General features: G+C 42.6%; 1 protein-coding gene across 1 annotated transcript in view; it reads right to left on the bottom strand.

Moving 5' to 3' along the window:
• Positions 1-1,303: 1,303 nt before the first annotated feature.
• Positions 1,304-19,233, bottom strand: part of LOC134578520 (mucin-5AC-like) — an 89,317-nt gene continuing 71,387 nt past the window's right edge. Inside the window, exons 50-55 of the mRNA XM_063437504.1 lie at positions 3,872-3,991; positions 3,654-3,752; positions 2,681-2,800; positions 2,408-2,453; positions 1,870-1,981; positions 1,304-1,466 (exon numbers count right to left, since the gene is read on the bottom strand). Coding sequence (XP_063293574.1) covers positions 1,307-1,466; positions 1,870-1,981; positions 2,408-2,453; positions 2,681-2,800; positions 3,654-3,752; positions 3,872-3,991 — 657 coding nt within the window. The 3' untranslated portion in view covers positions 1,304-1,306. The remainder of the gene's footprint in view (positions 1,467-1,869; positions 1,982-2,407; positions 2,454-2,680; positions 2,801-3,653; positions 3,753-3,871; positions 3,992-19,233) is intronic.

Below are 19,233 nucleotides of genomic sequence, written 5' to 3'. Positions count from 1 at the left end.
TTACTGCACCGAAGAGGAAACTCACCGCATATCCTACAAGTGGGGATCATACCGCTGCAAGCTATTCAAACCAGAGCTGGATTAAGCTCTACAGAAAGTGAGTAAGATCTCTTGTATTTATATGTGATATTTCTTGGATCACCCTGTACCATCACCCTTTTCATCACTCATCGCCCTCTTCCACATATTCGAAACCCGCTAGGAGCGGAACCCTACAACTCCAGAGACCAACCTAGGATCTAAGTTCCACTATACTGGACTCAGTTTTATTATTACTACCTCAATTAGGACTTTAATTTATTTACCTTGCCTATTGGCGCAGTCCCATCCCTTTGTTTGTGGACTACAGGTATGGTTTAAAAGTATTATGTTGATCTGCCAGCACTATAACAAACAGAATCTGCTAAAGAGATATAGTACAGCATACTAAAGAATGTAAGAATAACAAAGGGGATCGGAAAGCATAATAAAGTAACACACATCCATGTTCAATCTAAGGTTTGTAACGAGAAGTAAAGAAAGCAGCAGCATCATAATGAGGTAAATCATTATGCTACATGAAAATAATAGCAGTGTGAGGGATGGAGGTTCCTACTTTATTTACTTTTTTGTGTATAGTATTTTTGAAATATTTATTAAAACACTGAACTTTACACTAGTCTTTTAAAGGAGTTCTGAAAATACAAAGTTATAGAGTTAAATGTGCGTTGACTGAACCATCAGTCAGATGGTACCGAATATTCTCACTGTATAAATGTTGTTTGTTGCATTAACTCCTACGTTAGTCCAAAATCATTTGACAAGTACATTCATATAACTTATCTCGGTAGAGACAAGAAGAAGACTAACAGGGCTCATTACAAATATGTACATATTAAGGACTGCATCTTAAAACTCTATATGTATGACCCATGGAAAGGAGAGTGAATAAAGTTATGGTCTTCTACAGGAAGCTTGCAAAAGTAAAAATGAGCACTGCTTGTATGATTATCCATAAAACCTCTTCTGAAAATATCTGATGAAAACAATTATTTATATACGTTTATAGCAGTATGGATGGCAATTGGAAGGATCACAGAGGAGTTCAATCAAAAGAAAGCAAAAAGACATTTCATTGCTAGCAGGGTGTGTTAACCAGAGAAATAGAATGCTAGAATTTCTTGAAAAATAAATTGCTACTCTATTGCAGTAACTGGGTCTGTTCAGTAAAACTGACGACCTCTTCAACTATTTGTTGTTGCTGTTGTTCAGTTGAAATTATAGTTTCAACTTTTTTTTGTTGTTATCCTGCAGGTGAAGTATACTTTTAACATTCAGTAGTTGTGCAGCCACACTGTTCGACGTAGATATACGAGTAAAGGGAGCTGGTTCCATCAAGGCATGCCAGGTTTATTTGTCGTTTGCTGGTTTTCCTTTCCTGGCAACAACTGCATGCATGCTGCATGGCATTTGCATCAGCTGAGTAACTGTAGATATATCATTGTATGAGACATTGAGGAGAAAGGAAGTATATACACATGTACCTCAACTTTACAGAACACTTTGATTTGTACTTTGGTTATGAACTTGGGTCTTCTATCTATTACACAATGTTAATATCATATAGACCATGTTACATTTAAGTAATATGGTATTTAAGTTTCAAATCCATACTCTTATTTTTCAAGCTATTGATTAACTAGAAGTATATATATATATATATATATATATATATATATATATATATATATATATACACACACACACTGTGTGTTTATGACACAGTTCTCCAAAATATCCCTTGCCTTGAAATTCTCTAGTAGTAACACTTATAAATATAATCAATGCAATATTAGTATTATCATCGACTTGCAAAACATAACAACTTACATTGATGTAGTCATGCATTTTCCCTCACAGTAGGTGAGTTCCACAGTCTGGTCTGATTCACAGGTCTTGGTTTTGATGCGAGTGGGCTGCTTACGGACCTGGCATTCTACAGCTTTAAAAAAAAAAAAAATGATGTTTAGTGAATTTTTTTATTTTTTTTTTAAACATTGTGTTGCGTGAGTAATTCATGAGGGCAAGAGGCATTTTTATTATTTATGTATACATTTAAACACTGTTCAAACTGATAATTCTGGGATAAATTACTGTGCCAAGGATGACAGAAGAGAAGAGAATATGATATGATAGATATTCTGTGTGACCAAGGCACTTAAAAAATTCATTTTGGTCCATACTGCCATTCAATCGATAGCCACTGTCATGTAATACCAACTTTGAATAACAATTTGAGAGTTGCTTTTTTGCACTATATGGACCATTTTTTACTTGGCATGACATGTTTTGGGTTTACCCAAAAAATTTTAGATCAAAAAACTTTTATATTATTCGGCTGAAGCTAAATTCATAAAAATGTTCTTACTGTCACAGGTCTTGCAACAGCTATCTTCTGACATTTTAATGGTACCCTATGAAAAAATAAACAAAATATTATAAGAACTGGTTGAAGAGGCCACTCCGTATATGTCATAAATAGATTTTTGTACATATGTGCTAAGCAATTGTTATTAACACACTTATTTTAATTTCTGATCAAATATCATTAGTATATGCATTAATTCAAAATGTTCTGCAAATGGAATTAAATTCTATGTGCTCTCCATTTACATGAGATATGTGAATGTCAAAAACATACCTCCAAACACAACGATGAGTCAAAGGCTGGGCATATTTCTTTGTTTGTTTCTAGAGTGTATGCATCAGAGCATTTGTAGGTAGTACATTTATCATCTTCTGGAATATAACTCTGCCCAAGCTAAAAAAAAAAAAAGTTAAAGAAAAGTGTGATATATAAAACCTTGCTATAAATCACTTCTGTTTGGAATTGCCAATTCTATGTCAGTGGAGGCCGGTGCATAGGGACAGATGTTTTGTTGAAAATAAATAAATGAATTCCGAGAAGGACTGATGTTTAAATTTATGTTAGAAAAACCATGTTGTGTCTACCATGATTGGTTCTGCATTTTCCTCTTCTTCAAACGTATTGCTAGCCAAAGATTCTGCTAAGAGGAATTTTGTTTTAGGTCCAGAAAATTGGCAACAAATTGCCAGTTTTATAGACCTAGAGACCTCAGACATGCTTAGTTTGTGCTTACAATAGAATACAATGTGTATTAGCTTTGCCTTGGGCTTTTATTCAAGGCAGGCCTATTTATTGTCCTGTGCTATAGAGTTGTCATTGACTAACAGCATCAGGGGTATCTACAGGTTTATGTTCTAGAATAGGGAATGACCTCTCATTGGGTAAGGAGTTAAGTACATGGGATTAAGAAGGAGAGCCCAAATTGTCAAGGGTCAGATTAAAAATTTTGGATAGAGTTGACCGCCCTTCTATATTTAAACTTCACCAGCTGCCATTACTCTCTGCTATTCATCTTTTGTTTGATTCCAACTACCATGATTCTCAGCTAGCTATAGGCAAAGGGGCCGACCAAACATTGATTATTTTAGTTCACCAAAAACCTAAATGTGATATTCTAACTAAGAAGCTATACAGAATGTACACTTTAGATACACAGAATATCTTGTCAAAATGTATCCTTATTCTGACTCTAAAATATTTACATCATAATACTGCTATGAGCCATAACATCAACTAACAACAGTACCTGTAAAATGTTAGCTGAATTGTCACCCATCTTAATTAAGCATGCCACCTTGATGCATTCTCCACAACATTGTCCAGATTTAATTTTGTATTCGTAACCCTATGATAAACAAGAAAAATGCACATATATTTGTTAGGCTGTCCAATTCTTCTTAGTGTGTTTATATATATTTTTCATATTTTTGCACCTAGATAAATGTTACTATAAAAATAACCTACAGCATCACAATCGACAATCGGACAGGTTCTCTTCACTGTCACAGGAATAAACTGGCCCTCAACTATGTTGCACTCGTAAGAGATGCAGACCTCATTGGGTGGGGTCCATGTTTCATCAGGCTGTAAATGTAAAAAATATAACATTATAAAAATGACAATTACATGGTGGCATTTAAATCATATAAAGGTATTCTTGTCTATATATTATGATGAAAGAAAATGAGAAATCTCATTTTATGGAGGGTATTTTGTACAAGGTGCTTACTAACTATATATATATATATATATATAAATTTGTGTTTGGGGCAACATTGATTATTGTTGTTAGCAAACCTGTGATAGGTATGCTGTAGTCCAGTAAATAAAGTGGGCAAAAAGGAATACATATCATGCTCAAAATACATTTATTGAGTAAAGAACATAATACAATGTAAGTACATTAAGATGACATTTTAATGAATGCCCTTTGTATTTCCAGTACCGCTGGGGTATGTATATTGTATATGCTGATGACTTCCAGCGACCTAGAGTTTTAATGACATGGACTGGAACGTAGATTCGGCCCCTATCCTAAACGAGTGTCCTGAATAAAGACTAGGGCTCATACCGAGCCTTGTTAACAATAACTGTACGTATAACATGAACTTAGAGGTAGTGAGGTTAGCCCTGTGAAGTTACAGTAGCGGAAGAGATACGATATTCGGTACGGTGAGGAGGTAGGAATCGAAAACCTTTACCGGCACCATATATTATTCATGGGATAGTATGGAATGTGGACGGGTTGACCCAGTTGACTCGTTTTGGTCATGGGTAGAGTCAGTATGTAATGATCTTGATGTTTAATTAGGTAGGAGCTTTGAAGGCAACCTTGTGCATGGTGTTGGCCACTGATGGTGAATTCTAATGGCCTCAGGAAGCCGTAAAAGGCCAGGTAAATAGCGGTTTTAATGACAGAGTTAGTGAGGGGTTCGAAACGGGCTGAATCTAGCAAATCAGATATATTTTGGATACCCTTAAATATAGTCTGAATGCATAGGATGAAAGGAAATTGGCCTTGTTGGAAAGTAGAGAAACATGTGATGTTGGATGTCAGTCAGGCGTAACTTGATGGTATAGTGAGATAGTCTAAATAGAAGGTGGCAAAAAAAATAGCAACCAATATATACCTTGCAAACAATTGAGGGGTAACACAAGCGACTTAGACTAAACCAAGTGGCATGAATATGAAAATACCAGCATGTGATGTCAACCATAAATTAAGAGCATTAGGCGTATAGCAAAACTCTAATATTGCAGAAACTCTGTAAAGTAAGGGAATCATGAACCTGTCACATGTATAAGCCCCTGTTGCCTGAAAATAATGGGATAGCCCGGAGACAGATGAACGTAGTGATGAATGTAGATAAGTGATTAATATAGCGAGGGCCAAGTTGACAAACCAACTTATAGAGGGGAAATAATAGAGAAGAAAGGGTTAAAAACCGGAAAAGTATCAATACTGAAGAAAACCGTAAAATTAGCATAGGTAACTAGTATCAGTATCAACAAAAGTATACAATGAAAAGTATCTATAAGGACCATAACGGTGGACAATTCAAGCTAACAAGTGTATGAGAAGTAAACCTACAACCTGGAATTAGTATAACTAAACCAAAGTAAATCTTTGTTAGCTGATGAGTCCCATGAGGGTGGTAGTTAATGTAAGTACAGTAAATGTATATACAAGTTAGTTTATATTTGTGAACCAAATGTGTAGGCCCAAGTTGGACTTGACATGATCGCTATTGATCCAGTCAATAGCGACACTTGGCCATGAAGGGGGCCAAGACATATAATAGAAGTCGATATGTTCCAGTAAGGTGCCTAATACTGGAAGCTGAAGAAGGCATCGTGGTGAAGCTACGTATTAATGAAATGCTGAATATGATAGTAGTGAAATTTACCCTGAAAGAACAAACATACAGTTAATAGAAACCAATTAAATCAGCCATGGCAGGCCCGTCATGGTGACTTCTATGAGTACGAGGTAGGGCCTGGCTCAATTTACAGATGACATGTTTTAGTATAATAATGTCACAATATGTCTGATAGGTGTGGCATCGCAACTTATCTATATCCTTATTCACCTATTAGTGTAAGAACTTTCAGACAGAAAGTCTGATAGCATGACAGAAAGTCAATATACCATTGGATATCTGAACGTACAGGCGCACATGCTCAATATTGAATTGTGTTATGATCGTATGCTTCCGGAGGACCCTGTGAGGGTCAGCGTCCAGTATACGGCATGGTTCGGCAATGTGTTTCTAGTTTTTCTAGTCTCTCATTTATTTACCCCATATAGGACACGAGTGCTGAGAACATTGCATGGAGGTTGGTGTTGCTCAAGCAACTTGTGCCTACTCCAGCATCAGCATTGTCCGTATTGGTACGCATGAGCCAGAACTGTTCCGCTTTCCTGGCCGTTGCTGGGAAAGGAACGCTGCATCTGCGTAGCTCAGCCGTAATACGAGGAATGGTCCATGACCTGATAGAACCTGATAGATGTCACCTTTTCATGTAGGTGCAGTGGACCAGATTGGAGTACTGAAGATTGACATGTCATCACCTTCTTACAGGGATCTGAGACATACTGCACTATGTTAATAAGTAGCTTGGATCAGGATTGTTTTGCTGGCTGGCTAGCTAGTGCCATGTGGTGAAGCAATTCACTAGGTTGGTGACAGGTGAGGCCCTACTAGTTGCCAAGTGGCTTGAGAAGTGCTATGCTTTGGCACTAGGGGATTCATGGCCACCGAACATCGTGGTGGGGTGTTGGCCTCTCGGTGACATTAAACTCATGAGATAGATTGGGTGTGACAAGTGAGGCCCTCTCTATGCCACTGTGCTAGGCGGCTAACTATGTTTTGACCCAGGAGACGTAATACCTCATGCGTGGAGGATGGATGTTGGCCTCATGGGACCACTATCTCCAAGGCAGAGTGTCACGACTAGTAATGTGGTCCAGCACGCAGAAACTATGTAAACATATACATAAGTAAGAAAAGGAAAATAACAGGATAGAGCGTAAACCGGACCTTAGAATGGCCGGACTAATACGCTAGAGACAGAGAATGGTCAAAGGGAAAGCCGAGGTCAAGGAAGCCAGAAAATACTCAATACCGATAAAACAAGCCAAGTCAGGGAAACCAGAGATCAGAATAAACAGGGAAACGCCAAGGATCAGGATACCAGGAAATCAGAAACACGAAAATAGCACTTTCAGGAAACCAGGAAACTGAAACCACGACATGGCAAAGTACTGGGGTGAATTAGGGGTTTAAATACCCCTCTCTAAGCTATGATTGGTCAGAGGGCGACCTCTGACCCCAGAACGTGCGTGTGCGTTGACGTTGTGACGTTACGCACACGTTAGTATAATTCTCGGGGGCGGGGCTATCCATAGACGCGACCACGTGGTCGGCGCCATATTGGATTCGGGCGTGATGCCCGGAAGAACTACGTGCGCGGTTCCCGGCTCGCCGACGAGCAGGTAAGCTCCTGTAGTCGGTGCGGTCGTGCCGGTCGGGCACGACCGTGAGGCTCGGCGGGCCGGTGACCGCAACACAGAGATGCCAGAAACTTCACATCTATTGGTCACCTAGATCCCAATAAGCCAGTAAAACCTACTCAATAAAAAGGTCTATATTGCGTGAGAGCCATCGTGGCTAAAACATACCTGAATTCATATAAGAGTTTGTGTAGTTCTGTATGGTATGGTTGTAACCTGTAACAGAAATCTACAGTATCCCCTAAAGGAGGCAGAGAGGGGAAGGAGAGGTCTATAACCTATGCAAATAACCGTAACTGACAAATGGGTGTGAGGTCTGAAAAGCAAATGATGCTACGAATTGATAGCCTGTAAAAGAATATGATTGGATAAGACATAAGGAAATGGATGTTAGCAAGACATCGTGAGTACCACTGTACCCCCTATGTACAGGCCCCATGGCATCCCGGAAAGCCACAGGACCAAATATCCACAGACTGGTACTGTAGTGATAACCATGCAATGATATTAGGGAAATCTCAAAATATGATAAGACATGACACATAAATATGTTTGTAAGCAAAACCGTAGACTATGCAGAAATGCATATGTAAATATAGACAGTGTGGCCCAAGGCGTATTGTCTATTGTAACTCATCTAATATGCCACATCTAAGGTAATACCTGTTTGTGGCATTAAGATAATCAGATTGAGGAAATATTACCGCTACATAACTGTAAAATAATGATATATACCATATACTAGGTGCCTATGGATGTACTACCCAGAACCTAAAACAAGACATTATTTACTTAATCCAAAATCTATAAATGTTTTCAATGAAATGCCCAAACGAGGTGCCAAATTAGCCTGTGGCAGGTTGCCCATTACAGAGCATTTGAACACATGTCGGAAAGACATAGTGATGCCAGGAGTAGGAAATATGCGTATCCCGAGTTTCAGGGTTGCTGTGCGGGCTGTGTTGGGATTAATGCGGGTGAAGGTAGGATGTGAAATGGAGAATGCTTGTGGAGTTTGTGTATGTAGCTAAGACATGTTGGTGATGAGATGGTAGAGAACACAATAGTTATGAATAATTTGTAGATTATGTTAACGTAGTGTACGTATAATCTTAATTTTAATAATGACAGGAGGCGAATATTTTGCATAACTTTCTTTACTTATGCCTCCAGCAGCACAAGTCAATCAATCAAAAACTTTTAACCAATCCTAGGCCAACATAGCCTGTATATAAGTCTTTGGTGGGCGTGTCTATTCCTCTTTCTTTGATGTGTGAAATCCTGTAACGTCAGGTTGTGGAGTGTCCTTTAAACTGGAACTCTGTAACTTTAAACGAACGTAGCTTGGACTGAAGCTTGAGAGGTGTTGTCGCCCGGTACCCGAATCATCTCATGCTGGAAAAAAACGGAAATAGGTGAAAGGTGTGGAAATGGACTATTGTCCGCATGCAAGACCTATATATCCGATTTAGTTAATTAATATATCTAAAGTCTAGGTATTACATTGACAAGTCTATTGAGTTGTTAGCTACAGTTATATCTATACTGAAACTGTGTATGTGAGATTTCATACAGTATGAAGATATCAGTCTGTAAGGTCGTCATAACTGTCTGTTAAATGCTGAATGGCGTGTATTTGGGGGGGAATAAAACCCAATGTCTACGGGGGGGAAAATACTCGCCTCCTGTCATTATTAAAATTAAGATTATACGTACACTACGTTAACATAATCTACAAATTTTATTACATGACAGGAGGCTTCCTATTTTGCATTTTTAACTCTGTTATTTTTTGCATTTTTAACAACGAAAAAGATGCGTGAGATGTCTGTCGAAAGTAGAAAACTCTGAAGGTGTTTTCTCTAGTCCAGTCTGCCGAGCGCAAGATGTCCGTAAGAGATGCTCCCTGCGAATATGCACGCGAAGCCGCCGCCCCGCGTACCGAGTGGGCCCCGAAATTCGGTTCTACGCCTGCCAGGGATAAGAGCCATCGAACCCATCTAGCCAACGTAGTGGTAGTTACGGGTTTGTACGGTTTAGTGTAAGATACCAGTAGTTGACCCGATCGGTAAAAACTGAGCGATTCGGTAACCTCTACGTACCGAAGTAGGGTGTTCACAACGCATAGCCGCGGAACCGTCGGGAAAAAAAGGGCAAGATACGGATGTGGAGTCCGTCTTAGTCCTGCGAGACACCGTGAAGGTAACCCCTTCTGGTGTTACAGTGAAACCGTTTACGTCAAAAGCCCTAACGTCCGCGACTCTGCGAAAAGAAACTAAACATAGGAGAGTAAATTTGGCTGATATTTGTCACAGAGACAGGGTCTCGTTGTCCGGCCAGTTCCTCAGGAATCGGATAACTACATCTACATCCCAAAGAGTGTTATATTTCGGGGCCGGAGGTCTGGCTAGTCTGATGCCCCGAAGTAGACGGCATATTAGGGTGTTTTGACCCACTGGTGTACCGTCTATTGGGGTGTGGGCCGCCGAAATGGCGGATCTGGTGATATTAATTGAGCGGTATGCTCGTCCTTCTGAGAAAAGGTTTGACAGGAAATTTAGAATGCAGGGAATAGGTGCTGTAAAGGGATCGAGGTCCCTTTCCATGCACCAGCGATTCCACGTGTTCCATGCGGATAGGTAGCTGCGTCTAGTGCCAGGTGCCCAGGAGTCCCATAATAGGTTTCTAGTCGTCTGCGATAGGCCTGAGACATTCCAGGATCCCCGGAAAGATTCCAGGCCACCAGTTCCAATCGGTCTTGTGTAATCAACGGATGAGGTTCCCCGTCCGGGTTCACTAGGAGGAATGGGAACACTGGTAGGAGTAGCGGATGGTCTTGAGACAGAGCTAGAAGGTCCGGGAACCATGCTTGGCTCTTCCACAATGGTGTGATCAAGATTAGAGAAGTCCTCGCTCTGTGTAGGTGGTGGAGGACTCTCGCCAACATTGAAAATGGTGGGAACGCGTAAGCTCCCGTTTGTGGCCATTGTTGGAGGAATGCGTCGACTGCTTCGCTTTGAGGGTCCGGAAGCCAGCTGTAATACCTCGGTAGCTGAGTGTTCGTCCGTGATGCGAAGAGGTCTATGTGTAGCGGACCTCTTACTTGTCTTATCCTGTGAAAGGTAGTGGTGTCCAGGCGCCAATCGCTGCTGCCAATCTCGAGAGAACCAGTCCGCCGTGAGGTTGTGGACTCCCGGTAGGTATTCTGCCTTGATCGTGATGTTGCGGGGTAGGCAGAATCGATAGATATCCCTCGTCGCTTCTGTCAAGGCCCGTGATCTGGCTCCGCCCAGGTGGTTTATGTACCGGACTGCCGAAAAATTGTCCATGCGCAAGAGAATGCAGCAGTTGGACATGTTCTTGGCCAGACTCCGGATCGCGAAGGAGCCCGCTATCAACTCCAGGCAGTTGATGTGTAGGAGTTTCTCTTCCTCCGACCATGGTCCTCCGGTGGACGCCTGTTCACAGTGGGCTCCCCAGTCCCATAGGCTGGCGTCCGACTCCAGGACGTAGTCCGGGTTCGGACCGAATATGGCTCTGCCGTTCCAGGCCTCCATGTGGAGGAGCCACCATCGGAGTTCTGTCCGAATTTCTGTTGACACTGGGATCCAGTGGTCGTATGTCTGTCCTTGCCTCAGGTGATGGGCCTTCGCCCGTTGCATGGCCCGGTAGTGTAGCGGTCCTGGGAAGATCGCTTGTATGGAAGATGACAAAAGGCCTATTATTCTGGCCAGGAGGCGAAGCGGTATTGAGTCTCTTCGAAGTACCCGCGTATCTCTTTCCGTATTGTTGCAATCTTTGAAGTGGGTAACCGGAGGGTACATGTTCTCGAATCTATTTCGAATCCCAGGAATTGAACCACCTTGGCTGGTTGGAGTGAAGATTTTTCTCTGTTTATGATGAAACCCAAAGATTCTAGCAAGAGCACTATGGATCTCGTTTGAGATTGAAGCCTGGGTGCTGATTCGCAGAATATCAAAATATCGTCCAGGTATATTAGGCAGCGGATGCCCTTCTCTCTTAGGTAAGCCATTACCGGCTTCATTAGTTTCGTAAAGCACCATGGTGCTGAGCTGAGGCCGAATGGGAGACAGGTGAATTGGTAGGAGAGATGTTTCCATGTGAAGCGGAGGAATGGACGGCTGACGCGAGCTATTGATACCGATAGGTAGGCGTCCTTTAGGTCTAGTCGGGTGAACCAGTCGTGTTGCGACAATAGGTCTCTTAGAAGGTGGATTCCTTCCATTTTGAAATGTCTGTAGGTGACAAAAACGTTCAGTTGCCGTAGGTTGATGACCGGGCTGTAGTCTCCTGTTTTCTTTTGGACTACGAAGATGTTGCTGAAGAAACCCGTATCGTCTGGGGCGGGTTCCACCGCCCCCTTGTCGAACAGGGTTTGGATCTCCGTATCTATGATTTCGGTGTGTATTGCCGACGCTCTTATTGGTGGTGGGCGTCGGTCCTGTACCGGGGTGTCTGAGAATTCGATCTCGTAACCGGCTACTGTATTGAGGATCCAGCTGTCCGAGGATATCTTTTCCCATTCCTGTGAAAAAAGAGACAGTCTGCCTGCAGTCATGTGCGAATATAGAAAAGGTATGTCGGGAATGCTCACCTGCATTGAAGCGTCCGCGGGTGTGGGTGCCTCTTGAACGGAAGGATCCTCGCTGGAAGTTGGATCTCGAGGTTGGGAAGAATGCTTGAGATGATTGGTGTCTGGGGCCTGTGGGCCAGAATCGGCTGGTGGCTCGGCCCCTTTGACGACCAGCCCTGGCAAAAACTCCCCTGCGTGGTGTGGTGTTACGAAATACTTGTTTGATGGAGGTCTGAGCCTTATTCAGAGTGGTGAAGATGCTCACATGTTTTTTGAGCTCAGTTATGAATGAGTCACCAAATAGCCGACCGTTCGCTAGCGGTCCCATCTCTTTCTTACCCAGTTCCATCAGTTTCGGGTCCATTTTCAATAATGCAGTTCCGCGGCGTTCTGCGCACATTGCTGCATTGGTGTTGCCCAGCATACAAATGGCCCGTTGTGCCCATTCGCGTATAGTGTGGACGTCCAGTGTAGTGCCTTGGGAAAGGGCTAGGTCAGCCAGGTATAGCATTTTCGCTAGAGGACCCAGGATGTCAAGGAGCTTGTCTTGGGATTCCCTAAGGCCTTTTTCTATTCCTTTCCGCGGGTCTCGGCCCGCACGGGACATTAACAGGGATACAGTAGAATCAAATTCTGGGGTCACTGCGATTTTATCTGGTAGAGTTGGTCTTGGGCATTCTGCCCGAAGCCTTGCCCTGACTTCTTTGTCCATTGGCTTTCTCAGCCAGAAGTGGATGAACTGAGCCAGGTGATCTGGTAACCCCCATTCTGTCGATCTTGGGTGTCGGATCGTGCGGGGGTCAAACATGGCCGTCCCCTGGGGGTCTATGAAGGTGCCCTCTTCTTGATCAAGGTATGTGTCTTGATCGCATTCCTTGTCTTCTCCTTGGATGTCTAGCCAGTCTTCGTCTTCCGAGCGTGAAGCCCCCGCCTTCCATTCGTCCATGATATCGAGCGATGGAGGGGGACTGCGATCGTCGTCCTCTGAGGACGGAGAGTATGGAGGGGAAGGTCCTCTCCTCGCTGCCTGGCGGCTCTTTTTCACTGGAGTTTTGCCTCTTTGTCTCTGGGTGTCCAATACGGTGCCCTTCCGTTGCCATTTTATGGCGTGGAGGTCTCCGGGGAGGACATCTTCCATTACTTCCGTGGATTGATCAGTGGCTGTATCAGGTTTTGGGTTCTGCATGAGCAGTCTGCCAATAGCTTTCTCCACGGAGGCGGCTACCGCTGAGTTAATAATTGTCTCCCAATCTGGTGGTGGTAACTGTGGTGAGTCACTCATCTTGTGATGTATGTTGGGTCTGTCTGTGGAAGACAGAAGAGTGTTAGGTTCCGAAGTATGTGAAATGCCGTAAGATACAGCTTTCACTACTAATGTGGTGTCATATATAGAGTCACATATATAATGGTATAGCAGGGGATGAGCCTGCTAGTATTGAGTCACTTAGCTTTTAAAGCAGGGGTAAGACTGTTTGTACTAAGACACTTCATTTATAGCAGGGGATGAGCCTGCTAGCAGTGAGTCACTTGCATACGTACAACACTTATGTATTTAGCAGGGAAGAACCTGCTGGCACTGTATCATTTGATTTATAGCAGGGTATGAGCCTGCTGGCACTGGCACTTATATTATAGCAGAGGATGAGTCTGCTAGTATAGTGACTCTTTGTGTGTAGCAGGGGATGAGCCTGCTTGCACTAGTGACTCTAGATGGAAAGCAAGGGATGAGCCTGCTTGTATTGTGACTTTGATAAGTACAGTAGGGGATGAGCCTGACTGTACTGTGCCTTTAAGATGTACAGCAGGGGATGAGCCTGACAGTACTGTGCCTTTAAGACGTACAGCAGGGGATGAGCCTGCGTGAACTGTGCCTTTAAGAAGTTCAGCAGGGGATGAGCCTGCATGAACTGTGCCTTTAAATATGTGCAGCAGGGGATGAGCCTGCAAGCACTGTGCCCTTAATAGGAGTGTATGAACTGTGTCTTTAAGAAAAAATATATATATGCAGTACTTGACAAAGGTTATATGCACAGTATGGGCAGAGGGAAAAAACGAGTACCAGAAACTATGAGAATGGGTCGTTTGAATAACGACCGTTGGAAACGCTAATGGCCGTCGTGGGTCTCGCGAGAGCGAGATCCAAGATGGCCGCCGTTCGCGCCAAAACGCTAATGCGGTCCGCGATATGCTCGCGGTCCACGATATGATCGCGGTCCGCCGTCCGTTACAAAGGTCGCCCTGAGAACGGTATAGTCCCTCCAACCCCACACCCACCTCCCGAAATGTCCCTATGTTACCTCCCTAACACGAAAACGAACGCGGTCGCGTTAAAATGCCACGGAAAGATGACAGGGAGAAAGGGAGAAAGGGAGACAGTGCAGGGTGAGGAGAGGTAGGGCAAGAGGGAACAGTACAGAAAAATAAATAAATAAATAAAACTATATTACTGACAGTATTAAATAATAGAAGAAACCAATGAAATTCTAACAGTATAAAAGTCAATATGGAATAAATAATTTCTGAAGTAGTACTCTGACCTGTGCCTTCTGGAAGCAGCAAAGAAAGAGGAATAGACACGCCCACCAAAGACTTATATACAGGCTATGTTGGCCTAGGATTGGTTAAAATTTTTTGATTGATTGACTTGTGCTGCTGGAGGCATAAGTAAAGAAAGTTATGCAAAATAGGAAGCCTCCTGTCATGTAATAAAATTATCTAATTTATGAAATGGTGAAAAAAACAGAAACTGTATATAAACACTTATAAAACATCATATAATACATACGCACTGAGCCCAAATGAGGTGTTGGAAGACAGAATCAAAATGGGAACAGAGGCCTCTAGAATGCCACAGTGGTGGAACAGGCTAGCGGCCGTGATGGCCGTACATAATACATAGGAAAAGACAGGAGATATAAGACATACATTACAAAGACCTACACCTGGAATGCTTAGGAGGATGATAAATACTTATGCATACACAGCTGGCATGGAAGATTAGGGTTGAAAGAAACAGGAAATGCTAGAATATCTCAGTAATATTCGCATCAGATGTAAAACTTCATTGCTTAAATTGAACATGACTGAATGATGTTCCTAATGCATGTATACCGTATAGCTAGCTGTTTTAGATTATACCCCAATGAAAATTCCATAATTAAATGCATACATGATGTCCTTTGGGGCATATCTACTAAATAGTGAATTACCGAACAATGTTGGCCCAATGAGTATCTGAATACCCAGAGGGCAGACAAACATTAAAATGTAGGGTGACTAACTGAAATGCATAGGTAACCCTTTTTTGCCCTGCTCCTGGCAACAAGCCGTAGCTAGCAGCAGTTACACCTTCTTCTGTCGCTGACAGGGATCCTGAGCCTCCGCTATAGTTGGGAGATTGGGACATCTTGTTCTGACGCAGTGCCTCCACTCAGTGCAACTTCTATTTCTGGGGAACCCACCCCACTGAGTAGATGAGTACCCTCCACTTAATAACTCAGAGACATGAAATAAATACAGACATGGAAATACACACTGTATTGTGGTTAAATAGATACACATATAACAGCAGAAATAACAATGCAGTCCCTGGCTAATGTTAAACACAGTCACAAGAGTCTTTAGCAGCAGGAATGCAGACAAACTTCTCTTAACCCCTTCAGGACGGGTGACGGACGAGGTCCGTCATCCAGGGGATACCCTTAACGACGGGTGACGGACCTCGTCCGTCACGCGGTAAAATTAACCACAGATCCCTCAGGGGTTAAATTTATTTTATTAATTAATTTAAATATTTTAAAATGATAAATTTAGCTAGCTGGGGAGGGTGGAAGTTAGTGGGGAATTGGGGGATTTAGTGTTAGGCTAACTAGGGGTTAACGTTAAAAAAAGTTTTAATATAAGCTTTAAAAAGTAAAAAAATTAAGTTAAAAAAAAGTTTTAATAACGTTTAAGTAAAAAATTAAAAAAAATAAACCCTTTACCCAGTCCAAATAAAAATTAACCCCTTCCCTGCCAGTCGATCACTGCCTACAGTGATCAAAATACAGATCACAGTATTATACTGTGATCTAATTTTTTTTAACCCCTGACGATTAACTTTTATTTATTTTTTAACCCTCAGGGGTTAAATGTATTTAATTAACTAATTTAAAGATTGTATAATTAAATATTTTGCTAGGGAGTTATGGGAAAATGGGGAATTTACTGTTAGTGCTGCTTACTGCTAGTTAGGGGTTAACGGTAAAAAAAAAGCTTAGAAAAATGTTAAATCTGTAAAAAAAAGTTTTACGAAAGTTTAAAAAAATTAATAAGCATAACAAAAGTTTAAAAAATAGGGGGGCGGAGCCTGAACGCCGAGCGAGCTGGACGCAGCAAGCCGGAGCTCCTGGCTAACGGGCTAAAATAACGACTCAAACAAGGCAAAAACAACGGATACTTAAGCCCAATACCCACATCGGGACTGGGGGCTCCCAGACAAACGGATAGGCACCAAACTCGGGTGTACCCCTTCTCGAGTACCTGGGAACCCTGCTGCGGCCTACCCGGAGCGGAACTGAGTGGAAGCGGCCGATCCACTCGCACTCTGGAAACGGAGCCTGTAGCACTCCTACCCCCCCCCTCTGGACCGGCGGGGGTTATCCCGGTCCCTCCCAAGCGACCTACAGACCTGATCCGCACATCCCCACTGCACCGAGCCATGCGACCCTGATTGGGGATCCAAAATGGCGGGGCTTTCCCTCTTGAAACCGCATGGTGAAGGCTCTAAGCGAGAGACACAGCAAAACAAATTGAGCCCGGCCAAAGAGGCGGCTCAGGAGCAATCAACTACCAAGCGACCACCCATCAGGCCACCTAAGCACACAATAGACTTTGTGTTCCAGCTAAGCAACAATCTCTGGGCGCAATTCAAAACCCAGGCACAAAACTACAAACTAGCGATGAGAGCGGTAAAGGCATGGATACGCCCGGCCACCCGGCGCCATCTGCCAAATAACCCACCTTGTAAGCCACGAGCAGCCTCCAGACGGAAGAAACTCCGCTCAGCAGGATGGGAAAAAGAACAGAGGCCCACACACAGCAACGCTAGCGACCTCAAGCCCCAAAGCAGGACCCGACGATTCACCCGTCCAACCTTCCGCCCAGCAGAGCAAACAGCACCGAATCAGCACAGAGGTAACCCTCACGACGCTGACCAGTCTCGTAGACTACACTCCTGGGATACAAGGGGCCAGCGCTCAGCAGCACCTCTGGCAGACTCAAGGACATTAGCCTCACCCGAACAGTGGATGAACTGTCCTCGATGGCTTGTCCGTGGTATTGGCTGAAGACCTCCGATTCCCTCTGCGTCTCTCCTGCCGCACGGTACACGGTCTGACCCGAGACAAATCTCCAACGAACCCTACCAGTACCGATCCAGCCTGGGGTTAATATTTGATATCTAAGACTCTAGACAGCAATGTTACCTTGCTAACTCTCCTTAGTGTTTTAGACCCCACTGCATTGTTTAGCCCGGCACATTGGTAGTTGGTCCTTTGGCCAAGCAGCGTTTACAATTCTGCAACAGTCAAAGGACTAACATTGCAGATCTGGTCTCCAGCAGCTTCAGGCTGTGACCCTTTTGACCATCACTGACTACCTGTCACACTGTGCTGACCATTATATTTTAGCAGTAACTAACATCGGCACCTTGGATAGTAGGATAAAATTGTCCCTTTTAATATCTGTCTTATCCCCTCACTGTCTGTTTCCCCTGTTACGATAAACTAAAAGGTGCAGTGTCCGTTTATATGCGAGATCACGCTTATTATGTCTGCTAGTGTAGTTCAGCATGTTTACCCTAATATATGCTCTCCGTGCAAAGCTCAGATTGAGGAAACACTACCTACTCTCACACAAAAGTTTAACCTAGCATGTTATAATTTATTTTATTTTATTATGTAATCCTAAGCATAGACCAAAAATGTCCTCGTTTTAATTTTAATTTTAATTTTACTTTAATTTTAATATCAAAGCTCTCAATGATTAGACCACTGTCTAGCAAATGCATGCCTATATGTAGCGCAGTTGCAAGCAACATACAGTTACCGTCACATGTTTTCAACCTGCCACTTAAATCGCCTACAGTATATCTATGGTGTTATATAGCTTACGGACTCTTTATTTTGTTAACTCACCTAGATAGGCACTGTTTATGGTTACACATGCTATGCCGCTATATACTTGTTTTTCTTAAAAAAAAAAAAAAAGTGAGGCTGTCGAATCTTGAAGATAATGTGTTTTGCGATGTGACACTCCCGACTTGTAACAACTTTATATTGTCTTCCCCTCTTTATTCTGTACCCGAAACCTAACATGCCTCAATAAAACAAAGATTGACAAAAAAAAATAAATAAATAGTTTTAAAAAGTAAAAAAAGTTTTAAAAAGTTAAAAAATACATTTAATAACGCTCATTACCACTACACCTGGTACAAGCTAGCGGAAAAATGATCCCACGCTAAGGTTCAAAATATGCCTTTTGAAATACCCTGGGATGTCTTCTTTAAGAAATGGTATGCCTTTGTGGGGTAGTTTGAATTATATAGCCTGGTAAAATACTCTAAAATGGGACATGGGCACAGCGTAAAAATTTAAAGTTTGAAAAAAACTGGAATGACTATGTCCCAAATGTGCCCCTCTGATGTCCACATATACCTGGCAAAGGTACATACGGGGGTATTTTTGTACTCAGCTGACATAGCTGAGCAACATATGAAGTATTATACAGTCGTAGCACACATAAGGTTTGCAAAATATACTGTGCAAACTCACTTTGTGTGTCAAAAAGGCAGAAAAAACGCTTATTACCACTACACCTGGTACAAGCTAGCGGAAAAATTATCCCACGCTAAGGTTCAAAATTTGCCTTTTGAAATACCCTGGGGAGTCTACTTTAAGAAATGGTAGGCCTTTGTGGGGTAGTTTGAATTTAAAACCTGCGAAGATGCTTGGAAATTGCACATAGGCCCAGCGTCAAAATCCAAAGTTCTGTAAAAACTGATATGGCTTGGTCTCCAATATGGCACTGTAGCTCCACAAAATAGTGCCAAAGACATTAATTGGGGGTGTCTTTTTACACAGAAGATTTAGTGGAGCATAATTTGGAGGTTTTGAACTTAGTGGCACATATGAAATATACAAAATGCCCAGCAAAAATGCAATCTGTATGTAAAAAATG

Source organism: Pelobates fuscus, chromosome 12 (genome assembly GCF_036172605.1).
Source record: "Pelobates fuscus isolate aPelFus1 chromosome 12, aPelFus1.pri, whole genome shotgun sequence".
Taxonomy (NCBI): Eukaryota; Metazoa; Chordata; class Amphibia; order Anura; family Pelobatidae; genus Pelobates; species Pelobates fuscus.
The sequence above is the reverse complement of the archived record's forward strand: the minus strand, read 5'-3'. Positions and strand labels throughout refer to the sequence as shown.